This window comes from Sus scrofa, chromosome 7 (genome assembly GCF_054392235.1).
Source record: "Sus scrofa isolate SSC_HxYL_T2T_F1_AM1 chromosome 7, Sscrofa_HxYL_maternal_Yorkshire_Landrace_v2.0, whole genome shotgun sequence".
NCBI classification, from domain to species: domain Eukaryota; kingdom Metazoa; phylum Chordata; class Mammalia; order Artiodactyla; family Suidae; genus Sus; species Sus scrofa.
Window position 1 is genome coordinate 121,416,417 of NC_139389.1, and position 21,234 is coordinate 121,437,650.

Genomic DNA, 21,234 nt, shown 5'->3' on the forward strand with positions numbered 1-21,234 from the left:
AGATAATTAAATAATCTCTAAGGATCTTTCCAGATTTTTAATTTCTATGTTTTATATTTCTTCTTCTGTATCGTATTAGTATCCTTTTTGTAGCTCAAAACTTGTTCAATGTTTATAGGCTTTAAAAATCTGAATCATGTGAATTAAGGTGGTTTCATCCAATTGACATTAGGTCAGAAAATCCTCTTTAGGATCCAGATGGGAAAGTTTTTTGCCACATCTTCTGCAATCTACACCACATCTCACAGCAATGCCAGGTCCTTACCCACTCAGGGGGCCCAGGGATCGAACCCACATCCTCATGGATACCAGTTGGGTTCGTTTCTGCTGAGCCACAATGGGAAACTCCCAAATGGGAAAGTTTTGATAGATTTTTATACTGAACAGTTTCCCTAACAGTAGATACATAAAAAGATTATCTCTTTTTTGTATAATTAAAAGGCCTGACTATATGTATTAATTCTCTTACTGAACCAGTTTAAATTCACCAATTTAAAATAATCAGGTGGAGTTCCCGTCGTGGCTTAGTGGTTAAATCTGACTAGGAACCATGAGGTTGCAGGTTCGATCCCTGGCCTTGCTCAGTGGGTTAAGGATCCGGCATTGCCGTGAGCTATGGTGTAGGTTGCAGATGCGGCTCAGATCCCACGTAGCTGTGGCTCTGGCATAGGCGGGTGGCTACAGCTCCGATTTGACCCCTAACTGGGGAACCTCCATATGCTGTGGGAAGCGACCCTAGAAAAGGCAAAAAAAAAAAAAACCAAAAAATAAATAAACAAATAAAAGTTTGAAAAAATAAAATAATCAGGCATTTTCCATAATATTTTGTTTGGTACACTAGAGTTTATTCAGTGATTAATTTAGCAAATATTTATTGGGTGTGTGCTATATGCTAGAGTCTAGGGGGCTGGAGCTGAAGAAATGAACAAAGTACCTGCTTTTATAGAGCTTACATTCTGGTTGAAGGAGAAAAACATCAAGCAGATACAAAGGAAAGTAAGTAAGTATGGACTATGTCAGATGGTGATAAGTGCAGTGAAAAAGAATGAAGCAGGATAAGGAGATTGGGACTTTGGAGAAGAAGGCCTCATTGGTAAGGTAAGCAGAGACCTGGAAGAATTAAGGGAGAAGCAAGTAAGTGAGTAAAGGAAGGAAGAGCAATCAAGACAGAGAAAACAGCAAGAACAAAAGCCTTGGTATATGACACTGTGGTCAGTGTCTTCAGGGGAACAGGAAGAAGAGCTGCATAGTTGGTGTGAAATAAGCCAGCTGAAGAGTGACAGCAGATGAGATCACAGAGGTGGGACAAAGACACACACACCTTGTAGGGCCTTGCCCATTTGCAAGCACTTTGGCTTTCATTCTAAATGAAATTGGAAGCCATTGGAGGGTCTTTTTAATATTTTTTTAAATTTTCCCACTGTACAGCAAGGGGGTCAGGTTATCCTTACATGTATACATTACAATTACAGTTTTTCCCCCACCCTTTCTTCTGTTGCAACATGAGTATCTCAATGTTCTCAATGCTATTCAGCAGGATCTCCTTGTAAATCTATTCTAAGTTGTGTCTGATAAGCCCAAGCTCCCGATCCCTCCCACTCCCTCCCCCTCCCATCAGGCAGCCACAAGTCTCTTCTCCAAGTCCATGATTTTCTTTTCTGAGGAGATGTTCATTTGTGCTGTATATTAGATTCCAGTTATAAGTGATATCATATGGTATTTGTCTTTGTCTTTCCGGCTCATTTCACTCAGTATGAGATTCTCTAGTTCCATCCATGTTGCTGCAAATGGCATTATGTCATTCTTTTTTATGGCTGAATAGTATTCCATTGTGTATATGTACCACATCTTCCGAATCCAATCATCTGTCGATGGACATTTGGGTTGTTTCCATGTCCTGGCTATTGTGAATAGTGCTGCAATGAACATGCGGGTGCATGTGTCTCTTTTAAGTAGAGTTTTGTCCGGATAGATGCCCAAGAGTGGGATTGCGGGGTCATGTGGAAGTTCTATGTATAGATTTCTAAGTTATCTCCAAACTGTTCTCCATAGTGGCTGTACCAGTTTACATTCCTACCAACAGTGCAGGAGGGTTCCCTTTTCTCCACAGCCCCTCATTGGAGGGTCTTGAGTAGAGGAGGAGGACAGAACCAGTTTAAAAGCATCTTGCCCACTGGTGAGTTGAGAATAGTCTGTAAGGGGCAGTAGTAGAAACAAATGACTAGTTAGGAGACAGTAATACAGATGAGAAATAATGGTGACTTGGGCCAGAATGCCGGTAGTAGAGGGAGTGTGAAATGGCTGGATTCTAGAAACATTTTAGATGTGTCAACAGTATTTACCAATGGATTGGATGTAGATAGAATATGAGAGAAAAAAAGGAATGAGTCAAAGATGACTCCCAGCACTTAGAGTCTGTCAACTAAAATAACAGTTATAATTTACTGAAGTGAGGAATGTGATAGGAAGATATTTAGCCAAGAAAGTGAGTCAAGTGAATCAAGAGTTCAGTTTCAATCATTGTAAATTCAAAATAAATACCTATTAGAGTCTAAATGGAGATGCTGAGGAGGCAGTTGGAATACAAAGTCTGGAGTTCAGGAGAGTTTCCAGGATGGAGATAAAAATTCAGAAATTGGCAGCATATAGGTTGTATTTTTTAAATTGCTCTTATTTTTTGTTTTTAGAATTTAGACTTAGCTAGTGCTTATTTATCCCATGATATTTTTTTTTTAGGGCTGCACCAGCAGCATATGGAGGTTCCCAGGCTAGAGGTCCAGTGGGAGCTGTAGCTACCGGCCTACGCCACAGCAATAGCAACTCAGGATATGAGCTGCATCTGTGACCTACACCCCAGCTCACAGCAATGCTGGATCCTTAACCCATTGAGCAAGGCCAGGGATCGAACCCACAACCTCATGGTTCCTAGTCAGATTTGCTAACCACTGAGCTACGACGGGGACTCCAATATTTTCTACTTTCAGTCAGTTGAGACAGGTATTTTTCTTTTTGGCCATGTAAATGAAAGTTGTGATGGCTAGAAGAATTGCCAAATTGTAATCACTAAACTGAAATGCAATTAATAATCACTACTTCGTGTGTTACAGAGCTAATGCTCATATAATCAGTATGAACCAACTTAGAAACAGTCTTTATAGGCATATTAAAAAAATAAATCTTGGAGTTCCTGCTGTGGTATAATGGGATCGGCTTCGTCTCTGCAACGCCAGATGAAGGTTCTTTCCTCAGCCCAGCGCAGTGAGTTAAAGGACCAGTGTGCCCTGTAGGTCATAACTGTGGCTTGGATCTGATCCCTGCCCCAGGAACTCCACATGCTGTATGGCAGTCAAAAAGGAAAAAATAGTAATAATAATAAATCTCTAGAGTTTCTGCTGTGGCAAAACAGGATTGGCAGCATCTCTGCAATGCCAGGAGGAGGTTCAATCCTTTTTGCAGCACAGTGGCATTGTTGCAGCTGTGGCATAGGTCATAACTGTGGCCCATATCTGATCTCTGGCCCAGGAATTCCATATGCTGTGGGACAGCCAAATAAATAAATAAATACATAGATAAATAAATCTCTAATTTTGAATCATCTCTGTTTTTATAAGATATTCTCTTGTCAGGAGTTCCTGTCGTGGCTCAGTGGTTAGCAAATCTGACCAGGAACCATGAGGTTGTGGGTTTGATCCCTGGCCTTGCTCAGTGGGTTAAGGATCTGGCATTGCTGTGAGCTGTGGTGTAGGTTGCAAACGCAGCTCGGATCCCGCAGTGCTGTGGCTCTGGTGTAGGCCAGTGGCTATGGCTCCGATTCGACCCCTAGCCTGGGAACCTCCATATGCTGTGAGAACAGCACAAGAAATGGCAAAAAGACAAAAAAAAAAAAAAAAAAAAAAAAAAAAAGATACACTCTTGTCATAGCAGACAACTGACTTGATAATTTCAGTCTTTAAACTAGAATATCTCTATATACTTTGTTTACTTGTTTAAATAATTCTGTATTCTAATGCATTAGACAGGCTTTCCGTTTTTTGAGGAGGAGGTGCATACCCATGAATACAGAAATTCCCTGGGCCAAGGATCAACCCACACCACAGCAGTGATGATGCTGGATCCTTTAACCATTGGGCCACCAGGGAACTCACAGAAAAGCTTTACCCTTTTTGTGTTTGTTCGTTTGCTTGTTTTGGGGCTGCACCTATGTCATATGAAAGTTCCTGGGCTAGGGGTCAAATTGGAGCTGCAGTTGCTGGCCTACACTACAGCCACAGCAACACTAGATCCAAGCTGCATCTGTGACTTCTGATGCAATTTGTGGCAATGCTGGATCCTTAACCCACTGAGCAAAGCCAGGGATCACCTTGCATCCTCACGGATACTAGTAGAATTTTTAACCCACCGAGCCACAATTGGAACTCCAAGCCTTTACTTTTTATAGTAGTTTTATTGATGAATATTTTTTCATACCATAAAATTCACTGATTTTTACTAAGTTTATAAGATTGTGCAGTCATCACTAAATGGTCAAATGGTAGCTTTACAGCTGTTTTCTCATCTCAGTACTAGCCTCGGAAGCCATTAATCTGCTTTCTTTGTACCCTTTCCTTTGTGGACATTTATATAAATAGAATCATTTATTTTCTTTTGCATTAGACTTTTCACTGCATAATATTTTTTAGAGTCATATCTGCTGTAAACTTAGTATTTATTAATTGTTAAATAGTATTTCATTGTATGGATAACACATTTTGTCTCTATCAATTGATTGACAAACAACCTAACTTTACATCTAAAGCAGCTGGAGAGAGAAGGACAAGAGCTAGTTAGTAGAAGGAAAGAAATCATAAAGATCAGAGCAGAAATCAATGAGACAGAAAAGAAGAAAACCATAGAAAAGATCAATGAAACTAAAAGCTGGTTCTGTGAAAAGATCAACAAAATTGATAAACCCTTAGCCAGACTTATCAAGAAAAAAGAGAGGACTCAAATCAATAAAATTAGAAATGAAAATGGAGAAGTAACAACGGACATCACAGAAATACAAAGGATCGTAAGAGACTACTATATGCAACCATACACCAATAAAACGGAAAACCCAGAAGAAATGGACAAATTCTTAGAAAAGTACAATCTTCCAAGACTAAACCAAGACAAAATAGAAAAGATGAACAGACCAATCAAAAGTACTGAAATTGAAACTGTGATTAAAAAATTTCCAACAAACAAAATCCAGGACCAGATGGCTTTACAGTCGAATTCTCTCAAATATTTAGAGGAGAGCTAACACCTATCCTTCTGAAACTATTCCAAAAAATTGCGGAGGAAAGGACACTCCTAAACTCATTCTATGAGGCCACCATCACTCTGATACCAAAGCCAGACAAAGATACCACAAAAAAATTACAGGCCAGTTTCACTGATGAACAGATGCAAAAATCCTCAACAAAATACTAGCAAGCTGAATCCAAGAATATATTAAAAGGATTGTACATCATGATCAAGTGGGATTTATATTAGAGGTGCAAAGATTCTTCAGTATCCGCAAATCAAACAGTGTGATTCACCACATTAACAAACTGAAGAATAAAAACCGTATGAGCCTCTCAATAGATGCAGAAAAACCCTTTGACAAAATCCAAAACCGTTTCTGATAAAAACCCTTCAGAAAGTGGGCAGAGAGAACCTACCTCAACATAATAAAGGCCACATATGACAAACCCATAGCTAATATCATTTTCAATGGTGAAAAGCTGAAAGAATTCCTGCTGAGATCAAGAACAAGACAAGGATGTCCACTCTTGCCACTACTATTCAGCATAGTTTTGGAAGTCCTAGCCATAGCAATCAGAAATAAAAGAAGTGAAAGGAATCCAGATTGGAAAGGAAGAAGTAAAACTATCACTATTTGCAGATGACATGATACTATACTAGACAATACTAAAGACTACTAGAAAACTGTTAGAGCTCGTCACTGAATTTGGCAAAGTCACAGGATACAAAGTTAATACGCAGAAATCAACTGCAATTTCTATATACTAACAATGAAAGATCAGAAAGAGAAATTAGGGAAGCAATTCCATTTACCATGGCATCCAAAAAAATAAAACACCTAGGAGTATACCTACCTAAAGAGACAAAAGACCTATACTCTGAAAACTATAAGACACCGATGAAAGAAATCAAAGATGACACAAATAGATGGAAAGACATACCGTGCTCTTGGATTGGAAGAGTTAATATTATTAAAACGACTGTACTACCCAAGGTACAGATTCAATACAATCCCTATCAAATTACCAAATATTTTAAAGTTTGTTTGGAAGCACAAAAGACCCAGAATAGCCGAAGACATCCTGAAAAAGAAAAATGTAGCTGGAGGCATCAGGCTCCCTGGCTTCAAACTATACTACAAAGCAACAGTCATGAAAACCATATGGTGCTGGCACAAAGATAGAGATATAGATCAGTAGAACAGGATAGAAAGCCCAGAATTAAACCCACGCACCTACAGTCAACTAACCTATGACAAAGGAGGCAAGGATATACAATGGAGAAGAGACAGCATGTTCAATAAGTGGTGCCAGGAAAACTGGACAGCCACATGGAAAAGAATGAAATCAGAACACTCCCTGAAATCAGAACACTCCCTAACACCATACACAAAAATAAACTCCAAATGGATTAAAGACCTAGATGTAACACCAGACACTATCAAACTCCTAGAGGAAAACATAGGCCAAACACTCTCTGACATAAACGACAGCAACATCTTCTCAGAGTGGCGCCACCTCTTAGAGTAATGACAGTAAAAACAAAAATAAACAAATGGGACCTGATTAAACTTAAAAGTTTCTGCACAGCAAAGGAAACCCTAAACAAAACAAAAAGACAACCCATATTCTGGGAGAAAATCTTTGCAAATGAATCAACTGACAAGGGATTAATCTCCAAAATTTATAAACACCTCCTACCACTCAATACCAAAAAAACAAACAACCCCATCAAAAAATGGGCAGAAGATCTAAAGAGACAGTTCTCCAAAGAAGACATACAGATGGCGAAAAAACACATGAAAAGATGTTCAGCATCCCTCATGATTAGAGAAATGCAAATCAAAACCACCATGAGGTACCACCTTACACCAGCCAGAATGGCCATCATCCAAAAGTCTACAGTAAGTAAGTGCTGGAGAGGGTGTGGAGAAAAAGGAACCCTATTCCACTGTTGGCGGGATTGTAAATTGGTGCAACCACTGTGGAAAACAGTGTGGAGATGCCTCAGAAAACTAAAAATAGAACTACTCTTTGATCCAGCAATCCCACTCCTGGGCATCTATCCAGAGAAAACCATGACTCGCAAAGATATATGTACTTCAGTGTTCATTGCAGCATTATTCACAATAGCCAAGACATGGAAACAACCTAAATGTCCATCGACAGAGGAGTGGATCAGGAAGATGTGGTACATATGCACAATGGAACATTACTCAGCCATTAAAAGGAATGGAATACCGGCATTTTTTGCAACATGGATGGACCTAGAAATTATGCTAAGTGAAGTCAGCCATACAATGAGACACCCAACATCAAATGCTATCGCTTACATGTGGAATCTGAAAAAAGGACACATTGAACTTCTTTGGAGAACAGATATTGACTCACAGACTTTGAAAAACTTAATGGTTTTCAAAAGAGAGAGGTTGGGGGGTGGGGAGATGTGCTGGAGGTTTAGGATGGAAATCCTGTAAAATTGGGTTGTGATGATCATTGTACAACTATAAATGTAATAAATTGAGTAATGTAAAAATTAAAAAATATTTTGAGATTCATATCTGCTACAAACTTAATCAGTACTTATTAATTGTTCAATAGTATTTCATTGTATGGATAATACCACATTTTGTCTCTATCAGTTGATTGCCACTCGATCTGTTTCTGGTTTTTGACCATTATAAATAGTGCTGCTGTGAACACTCATGTACAGGTCTTTCACGTGGATGTAAATTTTCATTTCTCGGGAGTTCCCGTCATGGCTCAGTGGTTAACGAATCCGACTAGGAACCATAAGGTTGAGGGTTCAATTCCTGGCCTTGCTCAGTGGGTTAAGGATCCGGCGTTACTGTAAGCTGTGGTGTAGGTTGCAAATGCGGCTTGGATCCCACATTGCTGTGGCTCTGGCGTAGGCCCGCGGCTACAGCTCCGATTGGACCCCTAGACTGGGAACCTCCATATGCCGCGGAGCAGCCCTAGAAAAGGCAAAAAAGACTAAATAAATAAATAAATAAATTTTAATTTCTCTTAGGTATACACTTGAGAATAGAATTGCTAGGTCATAGGGTAAAATTAAGGAAACTTTTAAAGAAATTGCCAAGCTGTTTTCTGAAGTGACTGTACCCATTTTACACTCTTATCTTCCAACATTAGGATTTCAATTACTCCAAATTCTTGCTAACACTTGTTATTAACTCCTTTTTTGATTATAACCATTCTGGTGGCTAGTGACTATAATCTAGCGAGGTGTTGTCTCTTTGTGATCCTCATTTGCATTTTCCTCATGATTAATGATGTAGAACATATTTTCCATATGCTTGTATATCTTTAGTAAATGTCTGTTCAAACTTTTTGCCTTTTTCAAATTAGGATGATTTGAAACTTGAAATTATTTCATCCATTAAGTTGGGATGGATTCCAATAAAGTATTTGTTAAGGAGTTCTTGTTGTGGCCCAGCAGGTTAAGAACCCGACCTAGTACCCACGGGGATGTGGGTTCCACCCTTGTCCTCACTCAGTGGTTTAAGGATCTGGCATTGCTATAGGCTGTGGTGTTTGCTGTAGGCTATGGTGTAGCGTGGCAGCTGCATCTCCGATTCGACCCTTAACCTGGAAACTTCCATATGCTGCAGTTATGGCTCTAAAAAGACCAAAAAAAAAAAAAAAGTGTTCATTAAATTTTAAATTCTATATGAATATTTAAGTCATTTTACTTATGGTTAGCCATCCTTCTAACTCTGAAATTTAACTAGCTTTCATTTGGCCATTTTCAGTCTTTAATAACTACTCAGTACCTGACTTAAAACACAGTAAAATGTGAAACCACTTTTTTCATTTGTGGTTTCAAATGAGTAGCAGGTAGATAATTGGAAATCAGTTATTTTATTTAACAATAATGTTTTAGAAAGTTCCCGTTGTAGCTCAGTGGTAACCAAACCCAACTAGTATCCATGAGGATACAGGTTTGTTCTCTGGCCCTGCTCAGTGGGCTAAGGATATGGTATTGCCACAAGCTATGGTGCAGGTCACAGATGTGGCTCGGATATGGCATTGTTGTGACTGTGGCATAGGCCAGCAGTTACAGCTGATTCAACTCCTAACTTGAGAACTTCCATATGCCATACCTGCAACCCTAAAATAATAATGTTTTAGGAGTTCTGTGTAGCTCAGCAGGTTAAGAATCTGGTGTTGTCACTGATGTGGCTCAGGTCACTGCTATGGCATGGGTTCAGTCCCTAGCCCAGGAACTTGCATATGCATGAGTGTAGCCAAAAAAAAAAAAAAAAAGTTTTAAAATTGTGTCATTTTTTGAGTGATAAAAACCTTAAATTTTTATAGCACTTGATGATATGGACAATATTTCATTTGCGGAGGAGTGTATGGACTAATTCAAAGTGCATTTGGTGATTACAGTCGCAGACAACATGGTCAAGCATTTCTAAACTTATCTCTGTATCTGCTGGGAATTGCTCCCTTGAGCCCTTAGGCTTAACCAATTTGTCACATCCTGCATGTGCTCTTTAAATAGTTAATCCATTTGAAGTTTCTATACATTAAATATTTGTTATCTTTACATAGAAAAGCATATGGCTCTTTATTTAAATATTAGTGCAGACATTTTTAACAAGAAAAAATGTGCCCTTTATTAGTTTTATAAGACCAAAAAATTAATTTTTCTATTTTATTCTATATTTCAAAAAGATTTTTTCCTCCTCAGATGCAGACCAACAACGAAGAGAGAAGCTCAAAAAGGAATTAGCACGATGTGAAAGGGAATTGAAATTCACTAAAACTGCAGGGCAGGCCAATTCTAAAAGTAATTCCAAGTCATTGTTTACCACTCTACAAAAGGTAAGATGGTATTTTTAGCTTTTAAAAGTAAATATTTCTAAGATACTTCATTGGTTGTGCAACCTCACTTTTTGGTGATGTTTAGTATAGGTCAGGGTTGGTAAACTTTCTGTAAACAGCCAAATAGTAAGTATTTTAGGATTTCCAGGCCACATAGTCTCTGTCACAATTATTGTGCCATTGGAAAGCAGCCATAGACAATACACAAATTAATGGATGTATCTTCGTTCCAGTAAAACTTTATTAACGAAAAGGACCATGGGCCAGATTTGACTGTAAACTCTAGTTTGCTGACCCTGCTATAGGATTTTTGTGATACCTTTTATCATCTCATCAAGGAAGTTCTCTTCTATTCCCAGTTTGCTAAAAGGATATTTTTCCTTTCTCATGAATGCATGTTAATTTTGTCAGATACTTTTTCTGCATTTTTTGAAATGATGATACAATTTTTCTCTTTTATCTGTACAAATGTAGTGAATTATAATTGTTTCTAATGTTCAATTTTTGCATCCCTAGTATAAACACAACTTTGTCATGATATAATATTACCTTTTTTTAGTACATTGCCAGATACAGTTGCTAATATTTTGTTTAGAATTTTAGCATGTATGTCTATTATCGATAGTGACCTGTCATATTCCCTTTTTTCTACTGTCAGATTTTGTTAGCCTCATAATATAAAAGTGGACCCTATTACTTCTTTTTCTAAGTAGTTTACGTAAGGTTGGAATTATTCCTTGAATTTGATGGAACTCAACATTAAAATTGTCTGGGCCTAGAGTTTTCTTTGTGAGAAGACTTTTGATTGATTCAGTTTTTGAAATCATTATAGAACTATTTTCATAAGTTGTATGTATGTAGAAAGCTGTCCATTTCATCTAAATTTTCAAATTCTTGACATAGACTTCCTCATAATATAATCTCTCTTGAATATGTATTATTTCCTCTTTTTATCCCAATGTTTATTTGTGCCTTCTTTCTTTTATTATTATCAATAGAGATTGGTCAGTTTTATTGATCTTTTTAAGGGCACATTTTTTTACTCCATTGATCCTCTCTTTTGTATTTTGTTTTCTAGTTCAGTAATGTTCATAGTTATCTTTATTTTCCTCTTTTAGCTTTGAGTTTATGTTTCAGTACTTTTTTCTACTTCCACTTAGCTTATTTTAGGCCTCACTTCTTTCATTGTATAAGCATCTTTTTTTTTTTTCTTTTTTTGTAATTTCTTGGGCCACTCCTGCGGCATATGGAGGTTACCAGGCTAGAGATCGAATCGGAGCTGTAGACTCCGGCCTATGCCAGAGCCACAGCAATGTGGGATCCAAGCCGCATCTGCAACCCACACCACAACTACGGCAACGCCGGATCCTTAACCCACTGAGCAAAGCCAGGGATCGAACCCACAACCTCATGGTTCCTAGTCGGATTTGTTAACCACTGCGCCATGACAGGAACTCCTGTATAAGCATTTTTAAGGCTACATATTTTCCTCCAAGTGCTGCTACAGCTGCATTTGACAAGTTTTGATATGTGGTATTTTTATTATGGTACAATTAAAGTATTTTACACTTTCCAGTATAATTTCTTCTTTGAATCAAGAGTCTTTTAGAAGTGTTCTTAATTTCTATGTCTGTTTTTTTCTTGGTTTTCTTTTTGTTACAGATTTATAGCCTAAGGGTTATTTTGATAAGGAAATATCTGTATGATACCCATTTCTTGAAATTTATGGTCCAATAGGTGGATAATTTTTTAATGCCCTATGTCATTATATGTTTAAAAATAAAATGTATTTTATAGCTATATGCAGCATTTAGTATAGAGTATATTCATTAGATTAAGCTTCATATTTTTCAGATGTTTGAATCTACTAATTTTTTTGTCTGATTAATCATTTATTAAGAGAAATCCTTCACGATTATGTATTTAGCTATTTCTCCAAAAATTAGTACTACCAATTTTTGTTTTCTATATTTTGAGTCTAAGTTATTACATACATACATAGAAATGATATATTTTCTTGGTGAATCAAACCTGTTATCACTGTGCTTTGAACTTCGTTGTCTGAATGCTTTTTGGGGTTTTTGTTTTTGTTTTTGTTTTTTTTTTTTGTCTTTTTGCCTTTTTCTAGGGCCACTCCTGTGGCATATGGAGGTTCCCAGGCTAGGGGTCGAATCAGACCTGTAGCCTCCAGCCTACACCGCAGCAACAGCAACTCAGGATCTAAGCCATGTCTGCGACCTACACCACAGATCACAGCAATGCCAGATCCTTAACCCACTGAGCAAGGCCAGGGATCAAACCCACAACCTCATGGTTCCTGGTCAGATTTGCCAACCACTGAGCCACGACAGGAACTCCGCTTTTTGTGTGAAAGCATTTTCTCGTCATGATATGGTTAAACCAGTTTTGATTTCATTAGTATTTCTTTGGTGTATATTTTTTTCCCATTTTTTTAATGCTGATATTTTAGATGAATTCTGAAATTTTAGGTGGTTCTGATTATTCACTCTGGTATCTTTGTTCTTTAAAGTGGAGCATTTAGTATGTTTTTATTTCTGCTTTCTTGTACTTTCTGTTTGGCCGACAGTAGTAGGCAGAATTCTTAGCCCCACAAGGATCCCTACACTTAAACAACCCCCTCCTCTAGAGTGAATGCTGCATCTATAACTTGCTTCTAACCCATAGGATGCGGCAATAGTGATGGGATGTCACATCCATAAATATGTTACATGGCAAAGTGAAGGAAATTTCCCACATAGTTTGAGAGAAAAGGAAAATAGATGTGGAAGTATTTCTGCAGTGACTACTGTTCCCCTCCCCGAGCCACACCAAGGAAACAGGGAAAGGGAAGTGTTCTTCCCTGAGAGCTTAGGGTGGGGTTCTTAGCGGGAAAGCCCACAAGAGGGTACGAACTCCCCAAGTCTCAGAGGCTTCGTACTCTCATGCTAGTTCACACTTAGGCTCTAGCAATTAGCTAAAAGCTTCTAGCATAATCTTCTTAACTGTTTATATGGCATTCAGTGGCATCTGTCCCAAATAAGCAAATGCTCAGGTCCTATTTCTCCCTGCAGGTACCTGTCTCACTCTAGATTTAGGTTGGTTGGTTGCTTTGTGACCTTAGTTCTCTCATTAGTTCAAGAAAAATCACTAATTTGCAGTTTGTCCAGTTTTGTTGTAATGGGGAGAGCTAGGCTCTTTCTGTCTTCATCTCTCTGCTGAAACTGAAGTCTTTTTGTATGAGCGATGATCTCTTTTTTAAAACTTTTTAATTTTGAAAATTTTAGCATTGGAATTCCCATTGCAGCACAGCAGGTTAAAGGATCAGGCATTGTCTCAGCAGCAGCATGGGTTTGATCCCAAGCCCAGTACATAGGTTAGCTATCTGGTGTTGCCACAGCTCTGTGGCATAGGTCGCAGCTATGGCTCGATTCCATCCCTGGCCCAGGAATTTCCATATGCTGCAAGTGTGGCCAAAAGAAAAAGAAAAGAAAATTTTAGCGTCTATAACAATAGTATAGTATAGAGTATGTTCTTGTCCCCCAGGTATGACAATGATCAGTTTGTGGCCAGACTTATTTCATGTGTATCTCCTCACTCACTAACCCCATCCCAGATTATTTTGATGCAAATACCAGATATATAATTTTATCTAAAAATATTTCTGTATGTATCTAAAAGTTTACAGTATCATATATCTTAAAATTAATCATCAAATATCCAGTATTCAGATTTCCCCATTGTCTTTTTTTTTAGTTTTTTCGAATTTGAATCTAAATAATTTCAACCAATTGATAAATTTCTTTTAATATATAATTTCTCCTTCCCCCTCCTTTTTATCCCTCTACAGTTTACGTATTGGAAAAAAATGAGTCATTTGTCTCAACTTAAAGTTTTTGTGGATGATCTAGGTAATGCAGATTTAAGCTGCAGGCTTGTGTGGAGGGAGTATATGATTTCAGATTCTCAAAGGCCAGTGTGCCAGTGTTCAAGATGGGCAAGTTTCTTTGCAAGTCACCTAGTTGGGGTGTAGCCATTGAGAGGATCCTGGATTCATAAGCATGGTGTCCTAGACTGTCTAGTTTAGTCCCTGAGCTTTGTTTTCTGTCTCCTAGCAACTGGGAGATGGAAACTCTTGCCCATTGATAGAAGCCATTTTCACTGCTCTTTCCATTGTTCACGAAGGTGTGACATATCAGCAGACAAGGGAAAGACCAAGGGCATTTGTGATTAATAATGAGCCCAGATCCCTTTTGTTTGAAAAGTTTGAGGGAACTGTACTTCCCAGTTTTTAGTTGGAAGTTATGTCATCGTATTGACACTTTATAAAGACTGCCCTGGCAGCAAGGAAGGACAGACTAATTACATGACATTTGCGTATGGAAAAGAAAATGATTAAGACATCTATGAAATAGAAGCAGGAGCACAAGGAATATATATTTATGAGACATTTTGAAAGTAGAATCCCCAGGAGTTCCTGTTGTGGTGCAACAGAAACGAATCCAGCAAGTATCCATAAGGATGTGGGTTCTATCTCTGGCCTCGCTCAGTGGGTCAGGGTTCTGGTGTTGCCATGAGCTGTGGTCTAGGTTCCAGATGTGGCTTGGATCCCTGCATTGCTGTGGCTGTGGTGTAGGACGGCAGTTGTAGCTCTGATTTGACCCCCAGCCTGGGAACTTACTATATGCCACAAGTGTGGACCTCAAAAGAAAAAAAAAAAAAGTAGAATTCCCAGGACTTGGTGACTGATTCAGGATATTAAGAGGAAGAGTCAGGAGTTATAGAGGTTCCCAAGTTTCTGGCTTGGGCAACTGGGAGGATGGTGATCATTCACTGAATTATTGATAACAGGACAAAGTAAAGTTTTTCTTTGGGAGTAGATGATGTAATGTGTGAGTTTCCTCGTTTGGACCTGTTTGATTGGCAGTGCATTTGGAACATCTAATATATTCTGTGGAGAGTTGCATATAAGCATCTGTGTCAGAAAAGAGCATCTGGGATGAAAACAGATTTGGGAATCATCAGCAAAGCTGTAAATATTTCTAAGAGTCCACAAGACTGTTATATAGATAAAAGGACCAGAAATAGAGCTACTTCCTTTAGAATAAACTTACTATACACTGTACCATACTTTGCCATCTGAGAATCTATTCATCAGTATTTGACTTACATGTATTTTCATTTTTAGTGATTATACTTTTAACTGAAAGTTTAAAATATTTTTCTATTATTTAGCATTTGGAATATAAATATTTGTATTTTGAGATAAGAATGGGATTTGTTGAAAATATCTAATTAATTCTGTAAATGTAAGATGATTTCCATTCATTTTGCCTTTAGTCACTGTAACCCTGTAACTTTTTGTCTCTATAGTTCATTTATGTTTTTAAATAGGTATATTTTTATTCCATTAAGAATTCATAGTAATTTGCAGTTTTCTTATGTTTTTTTATAATACTTGATAAATGTTCAGGTACATTCAAATTAGAATTATTTGGGGCATAGTATTTTAAAAATTAGATGGGTTTTTTGATTAACAGAATAGTTTTGTTTTATTTTTGTCTTTTTTGTCTTTTTAGGGCCATACCCACAGTATGTAGAGGTTCCCAGGCTAGGGATCGAATCAGAGCTGTAGCCGCCGGCCTACACCAGAGCCACAGCAATGCGGGATCTGAGCCGAGTTTGCGACATATACCACAGCTCCCATCGCCGGATCCTTTAACCCACTGAGCAAGGGCAGGGATCGAACCTCCAACCTCATGGTTCCTAGTCGGATTTGTTAACCATTGTGCCACAACGGGAACTCCTGGTTTTTCATTTTTTATTAAATAACCGTTACCGATAAGAATTTTCTCATAGGCAGTCTAATGCCTTATGCATTTCTGCCTGCTCTGATCTGTTTCTACTGATCCCAAGTGTAAATAATTCCTGTGATTGTTATTTAACAGCCCTAAATGATTTTTCAGAGCATAAATTAGAAATTGCTTTCCAGGGAGCCAAACACCTCTGGTCTATACAGTGCAGTGTGAGTCTAGTTTGGAAACGCTTTTTAAAACTAATATTTTCTAAAAAAAAACTAACATATTAGAGTCATTGACTAAACTGTACCCTAATAATGCTAAGATACTTAGTTGCTTTGAGTAATTTTACCTTATATTTGGGATAGGATTAGAAAGCACTAGGAGGAGTCCCCATCGTGGCTCAGCAGTTAACGAAACTAACTAGTATCCATGAGGATGCCGGTTCAATCCCTGGCCTCGCTAGTGGGTTAAGGATCCAGCATTGCCATAAGCTGTGTAGGTCACAGATACGGCTCGGATCCCGGGTTGCTGTGGCTGTGGTATAGGACGGCAGTTGTACCTCTGATTCGACCCCTAGCCTGAGAACCTCGATATGCCACAGGTGTGGCCCTAAAAAGACAAAAGCCGAAAAAAAAAGGGCACTTGGAAAGGAAATAGGTTGCTTGACTTATTTTAAGCAAGTCACACTATCCTATTATCTGCAATTTCCTTACTGAGATAAATCATTACCTAAGTTAGCTGATTTGTTCACTGCCAGGAAAGGAATTAACATCAGTTTAAAATTCCTGATTGGTAGAAAAATCTAAAAATGTAGAATTTTCAAATGAGTTTGTAACATAGGTAATATGACATAATGGGAAGAGCACAGGTTTGCCTGGGTTGAAACCTGTGAGACTTTGCACCTCAGTTTCTGCATCTATAAAATGGAGGTAATGTGATGATTACATGAGTAGTACATGTAAAATTAGAACAGTATCTGGCACGTGGTACACACTCTGTACTGGTTAGTAACAGTGATAGAAGGTATTATTCCTCTTCTATTCTCCTCAATGGCAGCAACAGTACCTTGTGCATGGAAAGCGCTCGGCTCCTTTCTGATTCAGCTTGTTTATCTTCCTCTTATTTTCCTCCCCATGAGCTTGTAGGACAGATATAACTGACTAAATCCTAGCCTTTTTCTTTAACTTCTGTGTAACTTCCCCTCTACCATTTAGTAAAGTGCCTCAGAGTTCTGTAAAAAGTACAAGAGTGTCCGCGAAGTCTGGGATCGTAGACGAGGTTTCTCGGGCGTCTAGTCTGTAAAAAAATAAAATATTACCTCCACTCTTAAACCTTATAGAGAGATACCTGTAGAAATAGTTCTTCCAAATCCAATAGAGCAGGCCAAAATGCCTTCCCTTTCAAAGCTTTCCCCACTCATGAGAAGCTGAGAAAGAAACATATGTAAACTTTTTATGGAATAAATCTTTCTTAATTATGTTTAAAATATCAGCTCCTTAAATCAGAGCTCCACACATTGTGAGGAGAAGTTTCTTTTCATTTCCTCAAAGCCTTTAAGTCGCAGAGGAACTGCAGGCACTGAAGATGGCCGGGGTGACAAAACAGAAGAGGCAGATGCCACCACCATCAGTGGTTGAGAAGGAGATTAGTGCTCATGATTGGTCTAGAAACTCAGGAAAAACTTGAGATCTACCTCAGTACACAAGTTCAAGACCACAAATATGGGTATATGTTCCTAATCATCTTTTTAGTCTCCCAAAGAAAAATGATTGCTACTGGGTATATTTAGAATTATATTTTTATATATTAATAATTCAAAAGCTTGAATATAATTTCATATACAAATTTCCAGGAACATATAGGTTAATTTTGTAGAGTCTTGAGGCAACCATTTTAATGTATAATCTGGAGATCCCCAATTATATGAATTTGTAAATGTAATTGATCACTGTCAAACCAAATGTTCTTAGCCTTCAGGAGAACCACAAGATGAAGATGATGTGTTAATTGAAGAAGTGAATGGATTTCCGTCCTTTACAAGGTCACCGGTAACATCTTCAGAGAGACTACACCCAGGTCTACCTAAATCTGAGAAAGTCCTCACAAACGGTACTGAGAACAACTCCAGTTCCCCACTGTCTAGCATGGACTACGCTGCCTCTGGGCCCAGGAAGTCATACTCTGGAACCTCCTGCAGCAGAAGGCCCAGGGGCGCATTCCCAAATTCCCACCGGTTTCAGTTAGTTATTTCAAAAGCACCCAGTGGGGACCTTTTGGATAAACATTCTGAACTCTTTTCTAACAGACATTTGCCGTTTACCCCACGCACTTTAAAATCAGAAGCAAAATCTTTTCTATCACAGTATCGATATTATACACCTGCCAAAAGAAAAAAGGATTTTACAAATCAGCGGATAGAAGCTGAAACCCAAACTGATTTAAGCAGGTATGACGTAACAGCCAATAGCAAATCTGTCAGGATATAGTGGAAATTAAACCATATTCCTTATTTTATATCATGTACCTTATGTGCCAGACTTAAGGTCTGGTAGTGCCCTTTTGTTTGGAATGAGATCAGTGTGACTTTACCTTTTGCATGAATCACTAGAACTATCAGAGGAATTGTTGAAAAATAAATAGCTATTAAACTTGTCGGGCATTCCCATCGTCGCTTGGTGGTTAATGAACCCAACTAGTATCCATGAGGATGCGAGTTCAATCCCTGGCCTTGCTCAGTGGGTTAGGGGTCCGGTGTTGCCATGAGCTGTGCTATGGGCCGCAGACACAGCTCAGATCCTGCATTGCTCTGGCTGTGGTGTAGGCCGGCAGCTGTAGCTCCGATCCAACTCCAAGCCTGGGAACCTCCTTATGCCTCGGGTGCAGCCCTAAAAATACATACATACATACACACACACACCCCTTGTCAATCCCCTTCTAAACATGAATGTTGCATATTTTAGTTTATTATTTCAAACATAGTACTAGAACGTCAATATGTTTTTTAAAATAAACTTTCGGAGGATCCTTTAAATGTCATCAGTGTTTGTGTAATTGCATCTATTGATTTATGTTAGAAATGGCAAAACAGAACTTTGTCTAGATACTCATGTTGCAACAGAAGAAAGGGTGGGGGAAAAATGTAATTGTAATGTATACATGTAAGGATAACCTGACCCCCTTGCTGTACAGTGGGAAAATAAAAAAAAATTATAAAAAAAAAAAAGAAAGAAATGGCAAAACAATGGGCTGTATAGGAGAAAAAAGCAAGTGTTAGTCTAACTACCCCTGTGCTCCCTTCCCCGCAACAACTCCCCAGGTACAATGTAGATAATTGGGATAATTTCTAGAAATTAAGTATAATTTGCCTCAATAATATTTTCATATACAGTGATGCCTGGCACATAATAAATATTCATTAAATATTGCCAAATGATTGAAGAAACGAATCTTATAAAGTATTGAGTTTAACAGATTTGTGATTGTTTTTCCTAGTGTTACATAAATGAATATTTACCTGGTGTTAGATTTTAAATTATTTTAAAAAGTAAAAAATAATTTATGAATAGTATTTTCTCTGTGTAAAAATAAGAGGTATAGTAAGATCAGTCTGTATACATTTAAAAAATTAAAGAATTGAATCCAGTGGTAGAATTTTTCAAGTGAGGAAGAAATGAGGAAATCAAATGTACTTTTATGATTATATTTTGACATTTTTTTCTATATATAATGATTTTTATTTTTTCCCATTATAGCTGGTTTACAGTGTTCTGTCAGTTTTCTACTGTACAGCATGGTGACCCAGTTATACATACATATATACATTCTTTTTTCCCACATTATTATGCTCCATCGTAAGTGACTAGATATAGTTCCCAGTGCTACACAGCAGGATCTCATTGCTAATCCATTCCAAAGGCTATAGTCTGCATCTATTTACCTCAAGCTCCCATTCCATCCCATTCCCCCTTGGCAATCACAAGTCTATTCTCCAAGTCCATGATTTTCTATTCTGTGGAAAGAAAAGGTTCATTTGTGCCATATATTAGATTCCAGATATAGGTGATGTCACATGGTATTTGTCTCTTTAAGACTTACTTTACTCAGTATGGGAGTCTCTAGTTCCATCCATGTTGCTGCAAATGGCATTATTTTGTTCTTTTTTATGGCTGAGTACTATTCCATTGTGTATATGTACCACATCTTCCTAATCCAGTTGTCTGTCGATGGACATTTGGGTTGTTTCTGTCTCCTGGGTATTGTGAATAGTGTTGCAATGAACATACGGGTGCATGTGTCTTTTTCAAGGAACGTTTGGTCTGGATATATGCCCAAGAGTGGGATTGCTGGATCATATGATAGTTCTATGTATAGTTTTCTAAGGTACCTCCATACTGTTTTCCATAGTGGTTATACCAACTTACATTCCCACCAACAGAGCAGGAGGGTTCCCTTTTCTCCACACCCCCTCTAGCATTTGTTATTTGTGGACTTATTAATGATGGCCATTCTGACTGGTGTGAGGTGGTATCTTGTGGTAGTTTTGATTTGCATTTCTCTAATAATCAGTGATGTTGAGTATTTTTTTCATGTGCTCTTTAGCCATCTGTATATCTTCTTTGGAGAAATGTCTGTTCAGGTCTTTTGCCCCTTTTTCCATTGGGTTGTCGGCTTCTTTGTTGTTGAGTTGTATAAATTGTTTGTATATTTTAGAGATTGAGGCCTTGTCAGTTGCATCATTTGAAACTGTTTTCTCCTATTCTGTAAGTTGTCTTTTTGGTTTCTTTTTATGGTTTCCTTTGCTGTGCAAAAGCTTGTCAGTTTGATTAGGTCCCATTGGTTTATTTATTTATTTGTTTATTTTATTACTCAATAAATTTATTACATTTGTAGTTGTACAATGATTATCACAATCTAATTTTATAGGATTTCCATCCCACAACCCCAGCGTATCTCCCCACCCCCCGAACCGTCTCCTTTGGAAACCATAAGTTTTTCAGTCTGTGAGTCAGTATCTGTTCTGCAAAGAAGTTCATTCTGTCCTTTTTTCAGATTCCACATGTCAGTGAAAGCTTTTTTTTTTTTTTTTTTTTTTTTTTGTCTTTTTGTCTTTTTGCCATTTCTTGGACTGCTCCTGCAGCATGTGGAGGTTCCCAGGCTAGGGGTTGAATCGGAGCCATAGCAGCTGGCCTGCGCCACAGCCACAGCAACACGGTATCCGAGCCGCATCTGCAACCTACACCACAGCTTACAGTAACGCCAGAAACTTAAACCACTGAGCAAGGTCAGGAATCGAACCCGCAACCTGATGATTCCTA

General features: G+C 38.1%; 1 protein-coding gene across 10 annotated transcripts in view; it reads left to right on the forward strand.

Moving 5' to 3' along the window:
- SPATA7 (spermatogenesis associated 7) overlaps positions 1 to 21,234 on the forward strand; it is a 54,594-nt gene that overhangs the window by 20,415 nt on the left and 12,945 nt on the right. For 9 of the 10 annotated variants that reach the window (NM_001177908.1, XM_084966129.1, XM_084966131.1 and 6 more), the window contains 2 exon segments: positions 9,988 to 10,121; positions 17,890 to 18,365. In NM_001177908.1, coding sequence (NP_001171379.1) covers positions 9,988 to 10,121; positions 17,890 to 18,365 — 610 coding nt within the window. 10 annotated transcript variants of the gene reach the window in all.